The sequence below is a fragment of the Falco biarmicus genome, chromosome 1 (genome assembly GCF_023638135.1).
Source record: "Falco biarmicus isolate bFalBia1 chromosome 1, bFalBia1.pri, whole genome shotgun sequence".
NCBI classification, from domain to species: Eukaryota; Metazoa; Chordata; class Aves; order Falconiformes; family Falconidae; genus Falco; species Falco biarmicus.
In genome coordinates this window covers 87,776,914-87,797,145 of record NC_079288.1, presented here as the reverse complement: position 1 = coordinate 87,797,145, position 20,232 = coordinate 87,776,914, and the positions used below count along the sequence as shown (strand labels likewise).

General features: G+C 46.4%; 1 protein-coding gene across 2 annotated transcripts in view; it reads right to left on the bottom strand.

Annotated features, from left to right (window-relative positions):
• The window catches only part of SFXN5 (sideroflexin 5), a 109,237-nt gene extending 89,617 nt beyond the window's left edge, over positions 1–19,620 (bottom strand). For both annotated transcript variants that reach the window (XM_056358942.1, XM_056358948.1), the window contains exons 1-2: positions 19,468–19,620; positions 6,994–7,062 (exon numbers count right to left, since the gene is read on the bottom strand). In XM_056358942.1, the coding sequence (XP_056214917.1) occupies positions 6,994–7,062; positions 19,468–19,524 (126 nt within the window). In that variant the 5' untranslated portion in view covers positions 19,525–19,620. The remainder of the gene's footprint in view (positions 1–6,993; positions 7,063–19,467) is intronic.
• Positions 19,621–20,232: the final 612 nt, after the last annotated feature.

Sequence of the window (20,232 nt, the reverse complement as noted above, 5' to 3'; positions counted from 1 at the left end):
TTCTATTTTTTTCTCCTTCTCTTGAGGAAATCTTAGTAGTTACTATAACAACCCTGGCCAGATCCCATCTTGTTTAGTATGGTAACAAACAGAAAACAAAAAAGCCCGATTTTGCTTTTAAAATTGCAGTCTTCATGAATTTCCTCTTTCAGCTCCATGGGGAGAGAAGGGAACTTTCTCAGAGAAAAAAAGTCCTAGACCAACACTGCTGATGGTTCCCGAGATTGAAAAAAAGAGTGGTACAGAAAGAGAACAAAAGTGTTAAATGCAAGGACCACATTAAGAAGACTCCTTTCACATGGCTCCGAGGTGTTCAGGTAGTTTTAGCAAACAACCCACAGCCTCAAAATTTCATTGGCGAAAAGACACAGTTGCCCTGTATCCCTACTAGAAAAGTCAAGCACGCTCTTTTAACCAAAGCCTCCAAAAAAAAGGAAATAACTTTACAGCGTGCAACAGCTCCAAATGCCAACCAGCTCCACTCCCTGGCTTTTAGCACGATACAGCATTATTATAGTAGTTGATAATGTCTAAGATTACACTTCATTTCCATTTTCATGGGGAGGGGGGGAAGAGGCCTGTCTACAAGGTTGTGCTACTGTTTCAATATTTATTGTTGCTTGACTTCTCTGCTGCTATCTGTAGGAAGAGGTGTCACTTGAGTTTTTACAGCATCACTTAAAAAAACCACAACCACAGTTTTTACTAGTATGTATCATATCTTTCATACCCCTTTCCTCATAAAAACTAGAGCACTTCTAGTGGTGGATGATGGGGTCTCAGCTATCACAATAGGGTGCTAGACGGACCATCTGCACCCAGAGGATGTTCTTACAAACCTAAGCCCAGAAGCAGTGCCAGGGATCTACCATGCTCAGTGATTCAGAAGCACAAACTCCACACTTGGTCCTCCACCACAGCAGCCACGTCCGCCTGGGAAACACTACCCAGGTACAACCGCCTTTGGAAAAAGGCTCAATCATTGCCTCATGCTGGATGCAGCTGGGAAACACCCAGCTTTTGAACTACAGCTCAGTTCACTAAGCCCATGAGAAGTATGCAGTGGGCTACCACTGATCCACGAGCCTGGGTGCAATTGTTACAGCTGCACTATTAAACAAGTCAGAGCCCAGGCATGAGCCTGTATCAGCATGATCTCTGGCATCATTTTGATTCAGACCATCCAGCCCTCTGTGAAGTGATTCCCAGTCACAGTTTGAAAGTTGCCATGGGCCAGGACAGCTGCCAGCAGGCACCTTTTGGAGAGGAACAGCACTCACCTGCATGGCACAAGCCACATCTGCTGGCTGCATGGCCAAAACCCACTACCTGACTCAGTTTGAACAAACCAGCTTAGATTTAACCCACAGGTTTTACCACAGAGAGCTAATGTAACCTGTTGAGCCCTGACTCAGGCCAACAGGCGTTAACTCAGAAGGTCCTTGCCTGGAGCAGGCTGGCAGGGCTACATCAGCAGAATGTTTTAGCCTTTGTAGAAAGAATTGCTGAAGGACTGTGTTATTAGGGGCTTAGTTTGGCACACCAAAGAAAGAAAGAGAAAGAACAAAACCAGAGATGCCAGCAGGAAAGTAGCCCACATCACACTGAGATGATGGCCACCTCCAGGAACCCTTCACTGGCACTCCATGTCCCTCATGGCCATCACTCCAGCACCCTGGTGGGTTAGAGGACAACCGCCTTAGGTCCCATAGATGACCGCACACGTGAACATGTGTGACACTTCCAGCCAGCATGTGAGCTCTTGTACTGATTTTTCACCTTGTCCTCATTTTTCACCTTGTCCTCCTTGCTCAAGGGCACACTGTTTCTGTCTGAAAGATCTGTGCTTTGCCTTCTCTTGGATCTCAGCTGATGCCTACACATGGCTTAGAGCTGCCTCCAGAAACCCATATGTGCACATACAGACCGTAATAACAGTCATTGTGCCAGTAGCACAACAACATTACTGTTACAAAATCAACAGAAAAAAAAGAGTCAATTTCTGCATTTGAGGCTTTTAAAAGAAAATCCACTGATGGGACAGGGCACACTGGAACAGTTTGCATCTCACTCTGCTTGTACAGGGCTTGTATTGGAGTTTTGAGGTCACATTAGCCCAGTGATGATCCAGTGGGTGCCTGTGACTCACTAGTTTCAGGTTTGGACCAATGATGACTTACAGGCACCTGATCCAAAGCAAGTCTTCTGGCCACCAGCCCCGCAAATTCCATGTGGGTACAGAAATCCAGCTGTGCTCTGCCATCAGTGATTCAACCGTTTCCGATTTTGTCTCACTATGCTACGGATGATACATACGGCAGACTTGACTCCAGCTGGCCCTATTGTATTGGATCTACAGTGACAGACAACAGGAGCCAGAAACTTTTTGTTCAAGTAGAGCCAGCAGATGTGACACTGAATAAACACAGACAGTCAATCTGCTGAGTAAGAAGGTATCGTTCATATAAATAACATACATCTAATCCTGCTTCCATTTTAAACCCAAATATGGGAATGCAAGATGCTCAGTGCTCTGCAGATTTATGCTTTGAACAATGAGATAAAGCAAAAACAGATAACACACAGCCCCTCTGAGCTCAGTTTAATTCTTACTTCACTTCTGCTTTGAATTATTATCAGATCCACAGCTTTCTCCATGTAGAGCTTCCCACAGAGTGTTAACAGTCTGTCCAGGCTAATGTCAGATGGGATAAGTTAGCCTTATCAAAATATCTGCTGGACCCTACTGCTTCTCTAGATGAACCTTAATTACAGAGCAATTAAAAGTATTATTTCAATCATTTTAACCTCACACATTTTGAAAATAGGCATTACACCCACTGAGGGGTTTCTCATGGTCTTGGCGACAAAACTTGTTGGGCTTGACCTCTGCAATGACACATTCCCTGCTTATTGGAAAACTTTGCACATTTGCAGCTGCCAAAAAATTATTTCATTAGAAAGCCAGTAATGATATAAATTAGCACACAAGAAAACCTCCTCTTTGGAGGTTACATGCAATATTGACACGAGGTTGGTGCCTTCTTTCAGTATCATATGTGCTCTGAAAGCAAGTAAAATTGGTAGGTAAGTTTGATACAGATAATTATTCTACCAGAACCCACTGAAGGTCAAACGGGAGCAGCCAGCTTCCAACTGCCCCTGCCGCATGCAAAAGCATAAGCACACACTTTCTTTCTGTGAGTTCACAGACTGCAAAGTACAGCTACAACATAATCCAGTACTCAGTATGCATCCCTTGAGGATTAATGCTTAAGAACCTCTAAAAGACAAGGAAGTTTTTAATTATGTTAAGAATTTGCTTTATTGAAAAATAAATGAGTAAGAGAGGACTGTCACTGAGGCTAATTATACTTGATATTACTGTGCTTGGTTTCCCCCACTCAGAGGGATCACTGCATCCTTCCTCCAAACACAGCCACCAGTAGGACGCAATGATGTAACACACCGCAATTAAAAAAAAAGGATGTAGGAAAAAAATAATATTACATTTCCCAGCATTTTCCATGGGATTAACCTCCATTCTCATTAGAGACTCATTTATCTACTTTTTTTTTTTCCATTTGCTAGTGAGCTCCTCCAAGACAAACAGCAATTTATTTGTTCCCCGAGAACCCCAGGCCTGAAAGATGCAGCCATCTGTCAGCGGGAAGGAGCAATCCATAAACGGCTGCTTTCTCATCAAACCCTTTCTAGATTTTAATTTGCCACCTAAATTATCAAAGGAAACGAAACAGCTTTTAGTTGTACATATACACACCCAAAGTATATTATATTAAAGCACAAGATTAGATATACAGAGCACAGCAAGTAGGACAGTCAACAAAGCAGCTTTTCTACTCTGCAAAGTGCTTCCCGTAACCTCAGGTGTTCATGTCTATTTTACCAAGAGACCTCTCTAGGGAAAGAGGACTCATGTAGACTTCAAAAGTGTGCTGCAGAAGGTCTGGTGAAGCATCACTATCATGTAATTCAAATTCCCAAAGAAAATGCTTGGAGGCCATTTCCTACCTTGGAAAGCCACGAAGCCACTCCTGAAGACCATGTTCAGACCTATGCTTGTCAGACCCTCTAAGAACACCACCAAACCTCCCTCATTTGCTGAGGTTCAGTTTGGGGTCCAGAATTGCCTGAGGCACTCAGATCTTGACAGCCATGTCCAGGGTAAAATTGGGCCATTTGAATTTTGCTCTTTTTTCCCCTAGGTCTCACCTTCTAAGGTGAACCTTGTCAAAAGGTGTCTGGGAAAATTGTTACACCAGCTGACCACTCTGTACTCTCAACCTTACCAACCTCTTCGAAAACTTGTAACAGTTTGAAAAGGTGACAATACAAACATAAAAAAGCATGCTGCTGGGCCAAAGGAGGGATCATCTCATTGAAGTTCAAAGCAAGTACCCAACTCACAGATAGCTTACCCAAGAGTCTAGCCATCCTCTATACCCGATGGAGCATGACAAGCAAGGTGAGCACCCTCAAAGGGCAGAAGAGATTCAGCCCTTAAAGTAAGGCGTTCACAAAGAAGGGGAAAAGTGAGCCCTTCAGGATCTAAAGTACCTGTTTTCATTATGGAACCAGAACTGTTTGCTGCTGGAGGTAACAAAATGGGAAGACAGAACAACAGGGTTTGGGGCACACAGTGAAACCAGACTGGTTATAGTCCTCAGTTTAAATTGTTTCATTATACTACCATAACCATAGCGTGAAAGAGCTTACTCCATCCCAAACAGGAACCCAGTGCCGCTTTCTTAAAGCTATTTCATAACTGAAAAAAGTAGAACCACTAACTCAGTCAAGGTCACTCATATCCCCCAACTTGAGGGATGCTCAAGAAGTAGGCTTGAGAATTCTCTTTTTTCTGTACTACTGTCATTGTAAAATTGACTAGTTTGGTCCTGCATTGTGCACAGCAAGTTATCCAGCTTAAAAAAACCCAACAGACTACATACATACACACACTACAGGCTTAAAAGGAGATTTAAGAAAGGTGAGGATTACTATTAGAACATGGAAACATTCCCAAAGGAAGAGAAATTTTAACTAAACCAAACTGGATGGATGTTATACACCCAACAGAATTTTCCTCCAAAAAGAGGAAAAGAAAATAAGTTGAGGCATAACAAAATCCACCAACAAAGTTAGCAGAATCATCTGCTTCTGTCATACCAGAAGAACCTCTGTCCAAGTGACCTTGACTCAGGTGACTTGGACCACCTGATGCAGCTGCCTGGAACCCAGAACCCATGTTCCTCCTCAAATATCCCAAGCATATCCTGTCCCAGACGTCGTGCCCCAAAGCAGTAGGCTGGGAAGCACATGCTCACAGAAACCCACCAAATACCAACTGTGCAAAACTTTCCAGTGCAAATTCACCTGGTGAGAGAGGGGGATTTCAGTGGCTGGCTGGATCCACTGCTAAGCATTAGTTTCCTCACTGCCTTTAGGTGTTACATTAGCACTCTCAGTGCACGACAAAAATGGACAAAGACGGTCTCATTTCTCCAGCACCCCGTTCCCTTTTGCATCATTAGGTAGTGAAGGCCCCTCCCATCCATTTATGAATTTCAGAATCAAAATTATGAAATGACGTAAAGAGAGCTTGCAAACCTCATACAGTCAGCACAAATGCACACTGGAGGATTCCCCATGCTGTCAAACACATGCCTTCGATACACACCACGATGCACTGAACACCAGATCTCTGCTAAGGTAAGAGCAGCATCAAGCCTTTAATGTGTAGAATTGTTTTTATTCTGGTATATGTGCTTACATCCTCTCTAAATAGCAGCTCCAGCATCTGCAAAGTGCACTGCATCCTCAGGTAATATTGTGATTTTAATTTCTTTTATCATGACACAACAAAGTCTCTTTGGAATTGCAACATTCTTTTCCTAGCAGGTTACGTCCCCAGGCTGAGTTCCATATTGAGGTTGGTGGCTTTTGAAAATTGATCTCAGATGTGATCTGAGCCTGTGCTTTTACAAGGGAAAGTATAATCTTCAACTTGATGGTATAAGAACAGCTGCTTTAACGTCTGCAGTTCTCTTGAGCACACATACAAAAAGTACTCAAAATAAATGACACGATACATCTTAGCCTCACGTTTTTGAAAAAAGCTAGCTGATTTAGAAGAAAGATTATTTAAAGTTGCATCAGGTCTTTTTCCCCCCTGCAATCACAGGGTGCAAGGAACTGGACTCAGTTCACCACTAGCTACAAAAAGCAGTTCAGCTCCATGTGTTTTGAGAATTCCTTGTACGTTTATTTTCATCTTACACTACCCCACTGAGAGAAAAGAGATGAAAAAAGGAAAAGCAGCTTCCCTTCACTGAAAGCAAAATCCTAAGTCTTCTGGCCAACAGGCAAAACTTACGATCACCAACAGAAATATTTCTTCTAAAGGATTCCCCAAACTATTACTCACTATTTTAGAAAGCAGAGAAGCTCAATAATGCTGGACAATGCTAAATTGGGCCAGAAACCCAAAACTCAGTTATTAACAGGGTAATAACCACAGAAGAACTACAAGACTGCTCAGAAAATGCCTTTGTGAGTGCAGCCACTGAAAGACTGCGGTGCAAACCCACCCAGCTCACTTTCTCCATGAGAATTAATATTTGCTCTCACCTACTCACCTGCCTTTTTCGTTTGGTCAGGTTTCTTACATGAAGACTTGTAGGAATTTTCCTTCCGAGAAGACTGCACTGGCAAGTTTGACTGAAATGAGTTCAGGGTCTCACCACTTACTAGAGGGAGAAGGGAGACCGCCAGGCGTGGATTCACTGATGTCTAATAAAAAGCAAGTTTATGCTATGGATTTAACAGCACTTAGTTGGGCAATCAATCAACTGTGAGACAGAAATCCACTGGAAACCTGGCTTCATTACTTCTGCTGTTCACAGAAGAAACTGTTTTTAATCTAAACCTGTCTAATAAACAGTACTTTCAGAAAACAAGGTGTGTATACATTACCTCAGTAACAAAGAGAGTGCGCGGATCAATGATGTCCAAGAAGTGCCTGAATCTGCCATAAAATGAAGTCTGGAAGATAGGGAAAAAAAACGAAAACGTGTACAGTTAGAAATTGCCATTCACCTGCTGTAGAGAAAGGTTTTCTTTCTTCTGCAAAACTAAGTAGCAACTAAAAAGAAGTAATGCAGAAGCTATTCACTGGTAGTTTGTGATAGGAAGTCTGAAAGGAAAATATGAGGATTTGGACCCAGCTAATAGCAGCATTGCTATTAACAGGCTACCAATATAGATGCTTTAATAAAGGGATACTGTCAAGCTGCTAAAATACCCTTTACTTTTCCCTCAAAAATGAAATATGCCTGCTTCCGTATGGGACTCCTGGGAGATATGTGAAGCCACAAAAACCCAACATGCAGCCAGACCTCCCACACAGAGCAATGCAGTCAAAGGAACTGCCACCCTACATCTTTAGTGCACTCCCTGTGTGCTGCCTGTCCTCATTCCCGCTAGCACCCATCTCACATGGCCACCAGCACCACAGGGTCCCCGATTTTGGGGACAGACTAGCATGAAGAAACTCCTCCACCCATATGCTTCTGGGGAAAAAAAAAAAAAAAAAAAGATAGGTGAAATTGTATTTTCAAATGTTCTAAAGAGACTTTAAAGATTTAATAAGGGAACAAGTCGGTTTTCCTTGATAGGAAGAATAAGAAAGGTAAAAGATGAGACCAAGTACAAACCCACTTTTACCTCTTCCATTTATTGCCAAATTGTCTAGGTACTAAACAAGGTCTGGGTTTCATTGTGCCAGTCACTCCACAAACACAGAGCAGAAGATGGACTGTGAACCTTAACATACGTAAAAGAAACTGTAACTTTGTGGTTTGGGCTTGTTCTTAGTGGCACATTTGGAAAAAAACCAGTCTAGATGCACTTGCATAGGGATAACATTATGCAAAAGCTGGTGAAGATGCTTTCATCAGGAGCAGCAAAAGTATTTGAAGGACCAGGAAGGGATGCAGAGAACAGAGGACAATCTGAAAGAAGAGGGAGATGTCTGTGAAACAGGCTGCAAAGATCTCTGGCAGCTCCAAAGGAAAGGAGAGCAGTTTTGACTCAGTATTTAGAAAAAAATAAAAAAATCAAAATTTAATTTAGGCAAGCTCAAAGCACCAGACCATGAAACAATGATACGTCAAGAGCACTGAGGATACACGTACATCATTACTCAAACATCAGTCTGGATTCTTCCCTCTGGATGCAGATGTAGGCTGAGTGCCAGTGCTGCCTTTCTGCAGCCTAAACTCTCATCTGGACATCAGCAAGGCCAAACAGACCCAGGGCAGCCTGGTCCAGCAGCCGCTGTCTCCCCCATGGCCTCTACCCAGCAGCATTTGCAGCCCATCATGGATGCAGAAGGGACACAGGTCACGGACCTCCACGTGAATATTGGGACCCCTTTGCCCTGGGTGCTCTCCACCCACGAGCAGGCAAATCTCTTTTTGCATTTGTAATGCCGAAACACACAATAACTACAGGAGCAGAATACAGATACAGCAGTGTGAATGGCATTTGATCACAGCCTAGCATAATTTTATGAAACATGCTGGTTCTTCATTGCTGAATCCATCAAGCACTGAGAAATACCAGTAATACTACCAACTTATTGAGGCAGAAATCCCTCTCCAATGGCAGTTTGCAGCAACACTGCTGTCCACCACCTCATGTCACAACACCCCGTTCTCAGCTGCTTACAAAACTCTGCTGTTATTTTTCCATGTTCTGCACTAAAAAAAAGAAAACCCCACAACTAAACAAAATAGCTTCACATAACTTCCCCCCCAAAAAAAAGCCCAGTGGATTTTAATTAGCATCGATTTACTTAACACTAATTCTGGTACTTTCCAGCTTTTGTGAGCTTGACATTTTGCTCCCTTACTTTTATTTTCAGTATAAAAGATCTCTGCAGATGCCACTGTCCTCCACATCACTACGGCCTGATGCTTGCCAGTGGTGCAGGGAGCGACATGACTAGCGCGTGACTCACTTGGCCCCTTGTCACGTTATCCTGAGCGCTCCCACCTACCATCATCCCTCTCCCACTGCCCATCCTTCTGCACTTGCTCAACACCAAACAGCAACAAGAGAATTCAGAGCAGTTCTAAGCACGGGGTTTAAACAAGAACAGATGGGGGAGATTTTTAAATTTAAGTGGTCCCAATTTCTTCACTACCTTTATTGTTGCGATATGCATTTCACAATGAGAGAAACAGTATTTAATAGAACAGTATTTTACACCCACTTTACAAAAGACGTAAATGACACTACAAGGCACAAGGAAAGGGGAATGAGACTGTAAGTTCAAAATTGATTGATACAAATGTTATTTTCGAAGCACAGGTTTAAGTTTGCAACACTGCAGATGCTCTCAGGATGCCAGTCCTGTAGCCCAAGGTCATTGTTTGTTTGGCTCAGGTACAGTGCTGGTCTCCTGCTCTGATCAGCCTCAGCGACACCCAGCTAAGGACACGTTTCAGCAGCTCAAACCCATCCTGCTGCAATCTCATTCCCATGGCCACCCCTCCTCTCCTGCCCTGTGCCAGCGCTGACACTCACCCGATGCTGCAGCCATCTGATCGGGGAGCTAGGAGTGCCAGAAATCTAAGCCGTAAAGGAGGGATCTGTTTTCAGGTGGTGGTGTTGCCTGAACTCATCGGTTCTGTGGTCAGACAAGCCCCAGGGCAAGGGCAGGACCATTCCAGCTGGGTCAGGACAACAGCCCTCACTCAGGTTGCCATGGAAGTGTGCAGTAAGGTCCTGAGGTAAAAAAAAAAAAAAAAAAAAGCGAACTCTACCATGCAGAGCTGTTGACTTCAAACGCTAGTGGCCAACAATCTAAGTGGACACACAAAAACTAACCAGAAATGCTGCAACCCAGTAAGGAAAGAGGTGCTTTTCCAGCCTCATGAAACTTAAAAGATCTGTATGAAAACATCTTGGGGCTTTCCGAAGGCTTTCTCCAAGAAGCAAAATTGCTTTATCCTCCTAGCCTTCTTCCTGGGAAAAAAAACCCCAAAAAGTCTGAACATGCAGGCTAGGCTAGGCACCAAGAAAATTAACACAGCCAATAGCAGGCACTGCACTATGGGCTTGCTAGAAGATGGTGGCCAAAGCGTCCTTTCCTCAGATACCACCAGGCACTTGATGGCGTGAGGTCACCTAGGGCCAACCACTTGTCTGCCAACAAACTATTTCAGTGCTTGCTTCTTTCATCTCCACTTTAAAAAAAAAGAATTACCCTCTTGCTACAGCTACTTCAAAGAAAGGACAACGAGAATACACGTGCACTTCTTCCCTAGGCTGAAACACAAAGCAGAAGCCAGTTCTCAAGAACATATCTGACAATCGGGGTGCACAGAGACCAGGTGTGGAGACCTGAGCTGGAGTCCATCCTCCCTCCCCTAAGGCAGGCAACAAGACCCAACTCATCGGCTGTGGTTTCCACTTTGTTTGAGTTACCATGAGCTCTCTAAAATGCAATTGCATAAATGTGCTTTTCCTTATTGCTCTTACGAACCGCCTGAAAAGGTCCTCTTAGAAGTCTCCCATGAAGGAGATTCTAGTGCTTAGCCACCACCCAACCTTTCCAGCAGAAGGGCTACTGTCACCATGACACTCAATCTCCATCACACCAATTGAAGCCAAAATCTGCCTGCTCTCTTTCCCAGATCCCAGGAAACAGGATGAGCTGCAGTCCCATGACAGCGAGTTATCCTTTAACTCATCCTGATCAGCTTGGCACGCTCACAGGTCAGCTCAACATCCCCCATCACCACCACGGGACAGCACAGCAGAAGACAAGCCATTAACAAACTTCTTGCTCTGCTGTTTCTAGTCCAAATATCCTCAAACAAGCAACCCCATTAAACCTTACTCACTCCCATACCCAGGCCAAGATTTTAAAGAGAGCTTTGTTAATCAAGCAACTGGAGAAAAAAAACAAACCAACCAACATTCTAATTGGTAAAAAAGCCCTTTCCCCATCCCACTTCTCCCCCTCATGCACACACAAGCTGGGCTCACTTGGAATCAAAAAACCCAGGGGAAAAGCAGCAAATAAAGCTCAGCCTTGGACAGGAGAGAGCAACATGAAAGCAAGATGAGTGGCAGAGCAGAATGGGTGGAAGTGTCCAGTTCTACATCTAAACCATCTCAAAGCCAATTAATTCATGGTGCCAAACTTTGTTTCATTAAAAAAAAAATCCCAAAGAGTAGAGCAGTATGAGTTTGAAGAAGTTTTATGTGTTTGCTTTTTTTTTTTTAAACTCTCATGAACGAGAACCTCATTTTTCCACAACAAAAGCTCTTTCTGTGGTCTCGCAGAGAACCACATAAAATGGAACCAAATTCAAACTAAGAGCAAAGTTGTCTTCTTGAGGCTGCATCTACACATCATCACTGTGTATTTCACTGCTCAGCCCTCCTAAGCAGCAATGTATTTACCATGGGTATGCAGCCCCTGAGCAAAAATACCCATTGCTTTTACTGCCATCCAGCCACGAGACTTTGTGTTTTTCCTTTCCAGATGACTATGGAAAGCTGCTTCACTGCTAGACCTTCCTGGTTGCCTTTCCGTCATCCAAGTCAGTTCCTGCTTCCTGGGTTTAGTCTCCTGACTAGAAGCCATCAGAAGTTTTTTAATTAAAGACTGGTATTTGTTTTCACAGAGCTGCATGCAAAACAAAAGGCCAAAATAAAAAGCTAAATCTTAATAATTTAGAAATTTAGGGGTAAATTAAATCAGATACAATGTTGCACTTCAACTGCAACTCAAGATGCTTTCGTGAACATACCCACAAAACTCAACTCACAGAACAGACCAAGATTTTGCTCTCCACCCCTGATGAAAATACTTTCCTCCAACTACCAGGTTTCTACAGCATAAGCAGGAAATCAATAACCAAAATACAACAGACTGTTTTGCAGACTGACCACAGACAAGAAGCCTTCAAGAAGGCCTTCTTTGGCTCTAACAAACTAAAAAAATCAGTTCCCACAGTGGGGCTATGAGGACTCAACCCAGACACCCTCAACATCTTTACTTTCATTTACACACTGACATTTTATACTCCTCACGTGCACTCAGGCTTCACTGAACACTTCAGTGCTTTGTGTGATGGGAGTATCATGTTTAGCTACGAATAAAAAGTGATGAAAAATAAGTAAATAACTTTTTTTAAAAGAAAAATATATTTTTCCAGTTAAAATACATTCAACTCCCAAATTATTTTCCACTGCCAGATGAATCCATTGCACATTGCTGGCTGTCTTTGAGCACTCCAAAGCACCAAAGTGATCAAGCAGGCACTGACCTGTTTTCTTACAGACTCTGCTAAGAGGAATGGCAAAGACCCTGTGAAGAAGCTAATTGAAAACAGTCCGAAGAAACAAATTTAGAAACATGTTAGAGACATTTTTCTTATTCCTTTCTCATCAAAAAAAGCTATTCAAAATTTTTTAATCTATATCAGACCAAACACTGCCACATCATAGCCCACACATCATGGGGCTTCTGCAGCAAAGAGAGACCTCACTGAAAGCCTCAGCCTCAGGCAAACAAGAGGCTGACCTCAGGTGAAGTGCAGTATTGCAGTTTCTAGGCTTTTTACCTTTCTTCTGTAACTGCTTGAAGATCTGCCATTGCTAACAAGCGTTTAGGTCCCTGGGTTAGGAATGTTTCTTTTCAAGCTCTGTTAGAGGGCTTTAGGATACATGAAGCAGCTGGTGCTCTTGCACGTAACAGAATTATCTCAGCAAAATGGTGCCAAAACAAACTCCTGGGGTGCAGGACAAGCAGGGAAAGGCCAGGCACTGTGGCAAGTACTTGCCCACAGTCCATATTGTAAATCCTTATATTTAAGGAACACTTTCTGCAGGTCCTCATTATGGATCATCCTGTTATTCCTGTGACTTAGGTGGCCAAGGCACTGCTCAGCCCTCCTCTGGCCACCTACTGCCTTGTCCCAGGCTCTGACAAACACATGCTCATTCATTATTACAATTTCTAAGAAAAGAGAATTTTATTTTATTTGCCTTTTAAATGCCCCTTCAGTGCTAAAACAGTGCTATTTGCTGTTCCAGGATGTTGCCTTTTGCTGTACATAAACTCCTTTCTTTTCCCGAAACTCCTCCTGACCCTTTCTCCTCTATCCTTCCCCCATCATTCCATGCCCATTATCATCTAATAAGGGGAAAGCAAGGTATTTTCAACTCACTCCAAGGTTTGAACTGGACACACCAACTCAGCCTCCATCCAGCAAACCAACAGTTATTACGACAAGCAAATGGGATGAGAGGATCAAGCCCTGGGACACAGGAACTGTCCAGTGCACCAGCACAGCGGCAGCCCTACGACACACTGCAGTCAACCAAACCCACACTTAAGTGAGAATTCAGGATAGTTCCTTTTTAACAGGATCATTTCCAGCTCTGGCTGTCATGCAAGGAATGGATCTTGCAAGACATCCAGAAGTTTGACCTTCAGCTCCTAAATATCCATCTACCACCTTTTTTGCCATTTTATTCCTGTAACATCTGTTGTAGTAAACAGTTATCTGGAAGAAAACTGAATAACACAAATTTCCTGTGATTAATCGCGGCTATTTTGGGACCACTTCTCACCAGCCTGCAAGCAAGATGAAGTTCTGCAAAGTGGCTGGGAATATTAATTCCCTTACATGGCACAGCAGTTCATAGCAAGCACAGGAGTACATTACAGTTCCAGCTCATTAAAGTGGCTGTGCCACCGGCCACACAAGATCCAGCTGCCTCCGAGATAAGAACTAGAAGGAAACTACTCCTTGCAGGCTCAAGAAATTTTAAGAAGGGTACTGAGAGATGGGTAAGTGACCATTAGCAAGCGCTTGTTTATCACCTTAAAGAGGGCGAGTATTCCTCAAAAGTGTATGCCGAGTAGCCCTGGCAAGAACAGGAGATATGCACTTCCCCAATTTAATTACAGTGTGATTTTAAAAAGGATTTAATTAAGCCAGAGTAAAAGGCATGCAGACTTGGGGGTGTTTTCGAGCTAAAAAATCAGGCTTACATCAGCTTTAAATTAATTACGAAGAGATTTAAGCTAAACCAAACAAAATTAAGAAAATTCAAGCCATTGAGCAATGGAACTCTGGCACGGTACAGCCAGACAGCAGCACACTTGCTGTCCAGCCCGTTCCAAGTTTAGGCTAAAGCTGCAGACTCTCAGTCCTTTGATGCTCTCAGTTTGACTTTACAATATTAAAGGGCCAAGAGTCAATATGGGAGTAGCTCCTGCATCTCAGTAATTTCAACCACCTGCAGCAACAGGTCTGCTCATGAATGTGAGCACAGCCAAGATGCAGCACAGAGACCTTTCAATAGGTGTTACATTGAGTAGTAGGGGTTTACATCTTGCAGCACAAGATGCAAACAAACTCCCTGTTTAAAATCCAATCCTGGCTGATAGAGATGTAAAAAAGCCAACGGATGGCTTTTTTGGCAGGTTCTGTGAAGTTAACAGATAAAGATGAATTGCAGAGAAGAAGGGGAAATACAGACACCTTTGGGTTTGATGTTTAAGCATGTGTTTGCGGGACCCAATAGATTGCATAGGATAAACAGGGTCAGCCTGTCTTCAGGGCTGAGAAAGCCGGGTTTGGCGACAGCAAACACCATTTAGCATATGCCAACCTCATCTCAAGCAGCGTGTACATGCTAGGCTGGACCTGCACAGACACAGGAGTTAAAGCAGTTATGAACCAACCTTAACCATCCTTCCACAGCCTTTTAAGAAAATCCCTTCTCCATAATGATGACCCTTTAGGAGAGAGGAGTTTCATTCACTCTTTTAAAGCGGAAAACAACATTACACCGAGTAGCACGAGGAGAAATGTCTGTGTTAACATTACAGTACAGCTCTGGTTCCTCCCGCTGCTTGTACCAGGGCTTTCGGCAATCGCAGTATGCTAGCAGCAAGCCATTAAGCTCCTGAGAGGCATATCTAATCAACAGCTTCTTTATCTGTGTGTTATTGCAAGGGTTATCTTGGACATAGGAAGCATATGGTTTTGCTAAGGAGGGTAATAAATGCTGGTTATGCTTTAAACTTACCAGATTAAAGTATATGAACAGCAAGAAAAAATATTTTAGCACTAATGTCCTTATAAGCATTTCTGAGATTAACATGTGTTGAGCACCAACATTTAAAATATCTGCAAGGTCAAGCTCTGACAACAGCACATCTTTAATAATGCTGTTAATATCAGTCACAGAAATTGTATGTTTGGCCAACAGAATAAAACGTCCTAAGCACATCATGTACTCCATGACAATACATACATGCTGAGCTGTTCAAGGGATAAAAAAAAAAGTTTACAGTTCTGCTTTGGGTTTATTCCCTTTTATTTCCCTCTCCTTCCCCTGAAGGATCTAAGATCTGTGACTTCTTATTTCCTACTTAGCAGAGAGAACAAGGCATGCTCATGAGTCACTGAATGGTCAGGGTTGGAAGGGAGCTCTGGAGATCACCTAGTCCAACCTCCTGCTAAAGCAGGTTGCACAGTCACATCCAGGTGGGTTTGAATGTCTCCAGGGAAGGAGACCCCACAGCCTCCCTGGGCAGCCTGTGCCAGGGCTCTGCCACCCTCACAGTAAAGTTCTCCCTCACATTCAGATGGAACTGCCTGTGTCGGAGTTTGTGCCCCTTGTCCTGTCACTGGGCACCACTGGGAAGAGCCTGGCCCCGTCCTGACGCTGGCCCTTAAGGCATTTGCAGACATGGATAAGATCCCCTCTCAGTCCTGTCTTCTCCAGGCTAAGTGGGTCTAGCTCTCTCAGCCTTTCCTCGTAGGGAAACGCTCCAGTCCCCTCATCAACTTTGAAGCTTCGGCTGGACTCTCTCCAGCAGTTCCCTGTCTCTCTTGCCCTGCTTGTTGAGACGATCACCCTTGACTTCAGCTGGGAAGGAAGTCAGCGCACTCCTTGTTCAGTTTTCCCTGTGCATGCAGTCAGTCCTCCTGCACTAGCCAAGACAACCTCATACTACTTTTTAGTGGACTGACCCCAATAAAAACACCAGAGTTTAACCAGCACTTTCTCCAGCAGTTAACACCTCCGATTAACACACAACCGCACCCAGCCTTCATATGGGCTTTTGCTGGAAAGGTTTTCTCAGCTTTCTGATAGAAAAAAAACCGCATTTATTTTGCCCAGGGTAAATGTCTGGGCTACAAGCAAAGAGCCCAGAGCACTGGAAACATTTAGAGCTCTGGCTCTAAATGAGGGAGCTCTTAGTAAATCCTTGGGGGCAGGGGGTGGGGGCAAAGGAAAAAAAAAAAAAAGAAAAAAAGGAAAAAAGAAAGGAGTATGCCTAATAAATTAGAACTACTCATCAGAAAATTAAGTCCTTATCACACATTCTCAAGCCTAACGTCCTCATTTTTTCTTTTACCTAAAAATAGCCTGCTTCCATTGGGAGACAGAGGCTCTTCCCAGCAAAGAAAAAAAAAAAAAGGTGACTCGACAGAACATCGTTTGCCCGAAGATGAAGAAAAACAAGTGAACTGCAAAACAAGAAAGGGCAAAAGGGAAATTTAATAATGGCCAGAGGTGGTGCTGGGGACGGACATCTCCTGTCTGCTGTCCTAAATTCTGCTCAGCTGCTTTCTGGGAGCTCTGGGTCACAGCAGGGGAAGGAAACCACCATGTCTCTGAACCAAATCCCCAGGCAGCTGAGTTTGCTCTCCAAGGTTTTTGTTCCTAACACACAACTTTTCCTTGTTTCTCCCTGTAGGGACAAAGATGCTTAGCACAGCTCCCTGCATCAATCCCAGCCCCAGTTTTAGTCAAATCTCCCCTTAAATAGCCCCAGACCTGCTCCCAGCCAGCATTTCAGAGGAAAAGTAAATGCTGTCATCACAGAGGGCTATGTCTAGAATTTAAACAACCACCCAAAGTGACACTAATCCTTTCCAAAACAACTAAGTCACCCTTTGTCAGCTGGACCGTTAAAGCCTAGATCTTATAAAACCCCACAACAGGCCACTGAAAGAAGGGGAAAGGCAAAGAGCTGTGGGGGAAAGCCACTGAACAGCTGATAGAAATGAATCGTGGCGTTTAAGGTCTGCCAATCCCTCAGGCTCACACAGGTGTTCTTCCCCAGCACTGGGAAACAAAGTCTGGTAGCAAATGCCAAGGTCAAGATGGGGGAAATAAATAACTGTAATTGTCTGATCCAGAGATGAAGGACCTTGGCCCTGCCAGCTCACACGATGGGAGCAAGCATGTGGCTGCACCCACATGGGGCAGGCTGCTGTGTCCCAACCCCAGCAGAGCCGACTGCACGATCCAACTGGGTGCCCTAAGCCCTGGCAGCACTCGAGCCTCTCTAGCTCTGTAACCCCATGATGCTGCCAGATCCCAGACTGGGCCATCCAGCTGCACTTCGTGTGTGGGAAGATGGACCAGGAGAAAACAGGGGAGTGCAGGGCAAGAGCTAGCAGGACACCAGCACTACGACCCATCCTACAGCTGCCACTAGACCGCCACGCTGCTTTGCAGAAAATTTTATGGGAAAGGAAAAACAACACTATAGAAGATAAGAGGAATGATTTCCGATGCTCAGTGTGGCCCTCTGGCAAAGCACCCCTGAAAGCATCCAGTCACAAATGTGCTTTCACCAACGGGCAACCCTCACCCAAGATCCAGGCCACAGTGCAAGTGCAGTCGGCTCATCTCCCAGGAGTGGCAGCGAGGAGAGAGGATGTCTCCGCTCAAACGCACACGCAATCATTAACATCCTGCCATACCCCTCGAAACATTTTCTAAATGTTGCTACAAGTGACAGTCGCTCCTTAATGAACAGAACGCACCGATTCTGTGCCTGACTCGCTGCCAAGTGTGCCTCGAATCATCTGTGGTGTCTAGAAGGGAGTAGCGTCTCCTCCTCCTCCTCTCCTTATTAAAAAGCTCCATCTCCCCAGCCTGAGCATCCTTCAGCTAACGCAGCTGAGCAGGCTCCCAGCACCGGGAAGTCACCCCTTCCTTGCTGCGAGGAAACTGTCACTCCAAGGAGGTTCCCCCATGACCTCCCATACAGGGATAAGGCAGTGGGGGGAAAGGCACATAGATCCACCACCTGAGAGCTGCCCCCCCCAGGGAAAAATCAACAACTGGACTTCTCAGCAACCCAAATGCATGGCTTTGGTCAAGCCAAGCTCTGCAAGCTGCAATTAGCAAGTCAGATGGTTGGCAAACAGCAGTCCCGTACAGATTTTGCACGAATGGTGGGAAAAGAGTCTCCTTGGAGATTGCCCCAGTAGCAAGGGGGGACACACACCTATTAATGAGCAGACTTTGCTACTCATTCCTGATTTGGCAATTGCAATGGCTTATTCTTCTCCAGAGGAGTCCTGCCCTGCTGAAAAGCAACTGAAGGAGGTTTTACAAACTTTTTGTCAGCCTGACACAGCTCCACGAGAACCAAGAGCAGTCCATATCAGCTGTGCAATGACAGAGACCCTGTGAGCACTTGCAAAGGGAGGCTGTGGAAAGCAGCAGCGGGGATGAGCTGCTTGGAGCCCTGCACCTGCTCTCCTCACTGGGGGACAGCTGCTGTGGACCACAGCCCTTCCTCACCATTCCGTCATCAGTAGGTACCAGGCCCGGCAGCACAGCTGCCGCTTCCTCACCTCACCGGTCATTGCGAGCCACGCTTCCTCAGCAGCCACCTCAGACACCCCACACGACTCCACTTCACGTCAGCCCCTGCCTAACCACCGCCTCAACACCGCGGAGGCGGCCACGTGAACCCGCAGCATGGCCAGCCGGTTGTGAGGGGGCCAAAGCGCCCACTCGGGTGCAGCCCTTGCCCCTACACCCACCGGTCCCCCCCCACCACCCCCCGCCCTGCCCTGCAGGCCCTGCTCCCTCCCGGGGCAGCTCCTCACATCCCCGCGACCTCAGGCTCGCCGCCACCCCGGGGCAGGGCCCAGCCCTCGCACCATCCCACCGGGGAGAAGGGAAGGACGAGGCCGCGCCGAGCGCTGGCACCGGGACCCCGACCCAGCCCTACTGCCCAAGGAGCGGCTCGAACCCGCCGTCCCAGCCCTTCACACCCCACACACACACCCCGCCCCGAGCCACAGGGGCACGGCGGGACGCGCCAATCACCGCCCGCCGCGGGCGCCGCCGCGAGGCGGAGGGCGGTGGCTCTGAGTGACAGCTGTGCCGCCCAACCGCAGGGGGGCTGCGCACCAATCAGCGCGCCGTCCCGGGGGAGGGCGGGGGCAGAGGAGCAGGGGGTCTCGCCTCACGGCGGCGAAAAGGGGGGGAGGGCAGGGGGGCACACGATGCCATCCGCGGCGGGGAGGCGGAGGGGGGGCAGCTCCCGCCGCCGCTCCCTGTCCCGTCCCGTCCCCCTCCCTCCACCGGCGGTACCTGCTCGAAGCGGGGCTTCCCCAGCTGGAACGGGGGATAGTCCGCCGGCTCCGCCATTCCCTTCGCGCGCCGCAGGCGCCACTTTAAACAGCCTCCCCCGGCGCCGGGCCCGCCCCTTGCGGCGCCACCGCCCTCATTGGCCGCGGCCCACCGCAGCTCCCGCGGGGCATGCCGGGACGTGCAGTCCGCCGGCGCCCGGCGCCTCACGGGAGGCGGAGTCCGAGCGGCGGGATCGAGGCCCCCCCCCGCCAGCCAATGGGGAGCGAGCAGTGGCGCGGGGCGTCATGGGAAATGGAGTCCGCAGCGGGGCGCGGCCAGGGGCACGACGGGAAGTGGGGTTTGGCGGGAAGCTGAGGCGAGCCCACTGAGGAGAATCCCCAGAGGTGGGTGAGGGCAGCGGGGGAGAGGGGGCTTTCCTCAGGGCGGGAGGGTTGTGCGACGTGCTTCCACTCTGCGCCAGCGGTGGCGCCCTCTGTCCAGGCTGCCGCTGCTTGAGGGTAGCGTGAGGCCCCGAGGGAGCGGCCAAAGGGTTTGAGTACAGCAGGGCATCCGTACTGCTCCCTTACAGTGTAATCCCACAAGGCGTCAGGGCTCTGCGAGGACCACACACAGCATATGTGAGTCTTCCCCTGCCTCAGTTCCTGCTGCTCCTTTGCTGTTCTCCTTTTTGTGACATAACAGATGAATTTAGCAACTAACAGAGATGTCTGAGGCAACTGGCAATGCCCAGATGACAGAGCTCCGTTTTTCCTGCCGTAGAAGCAC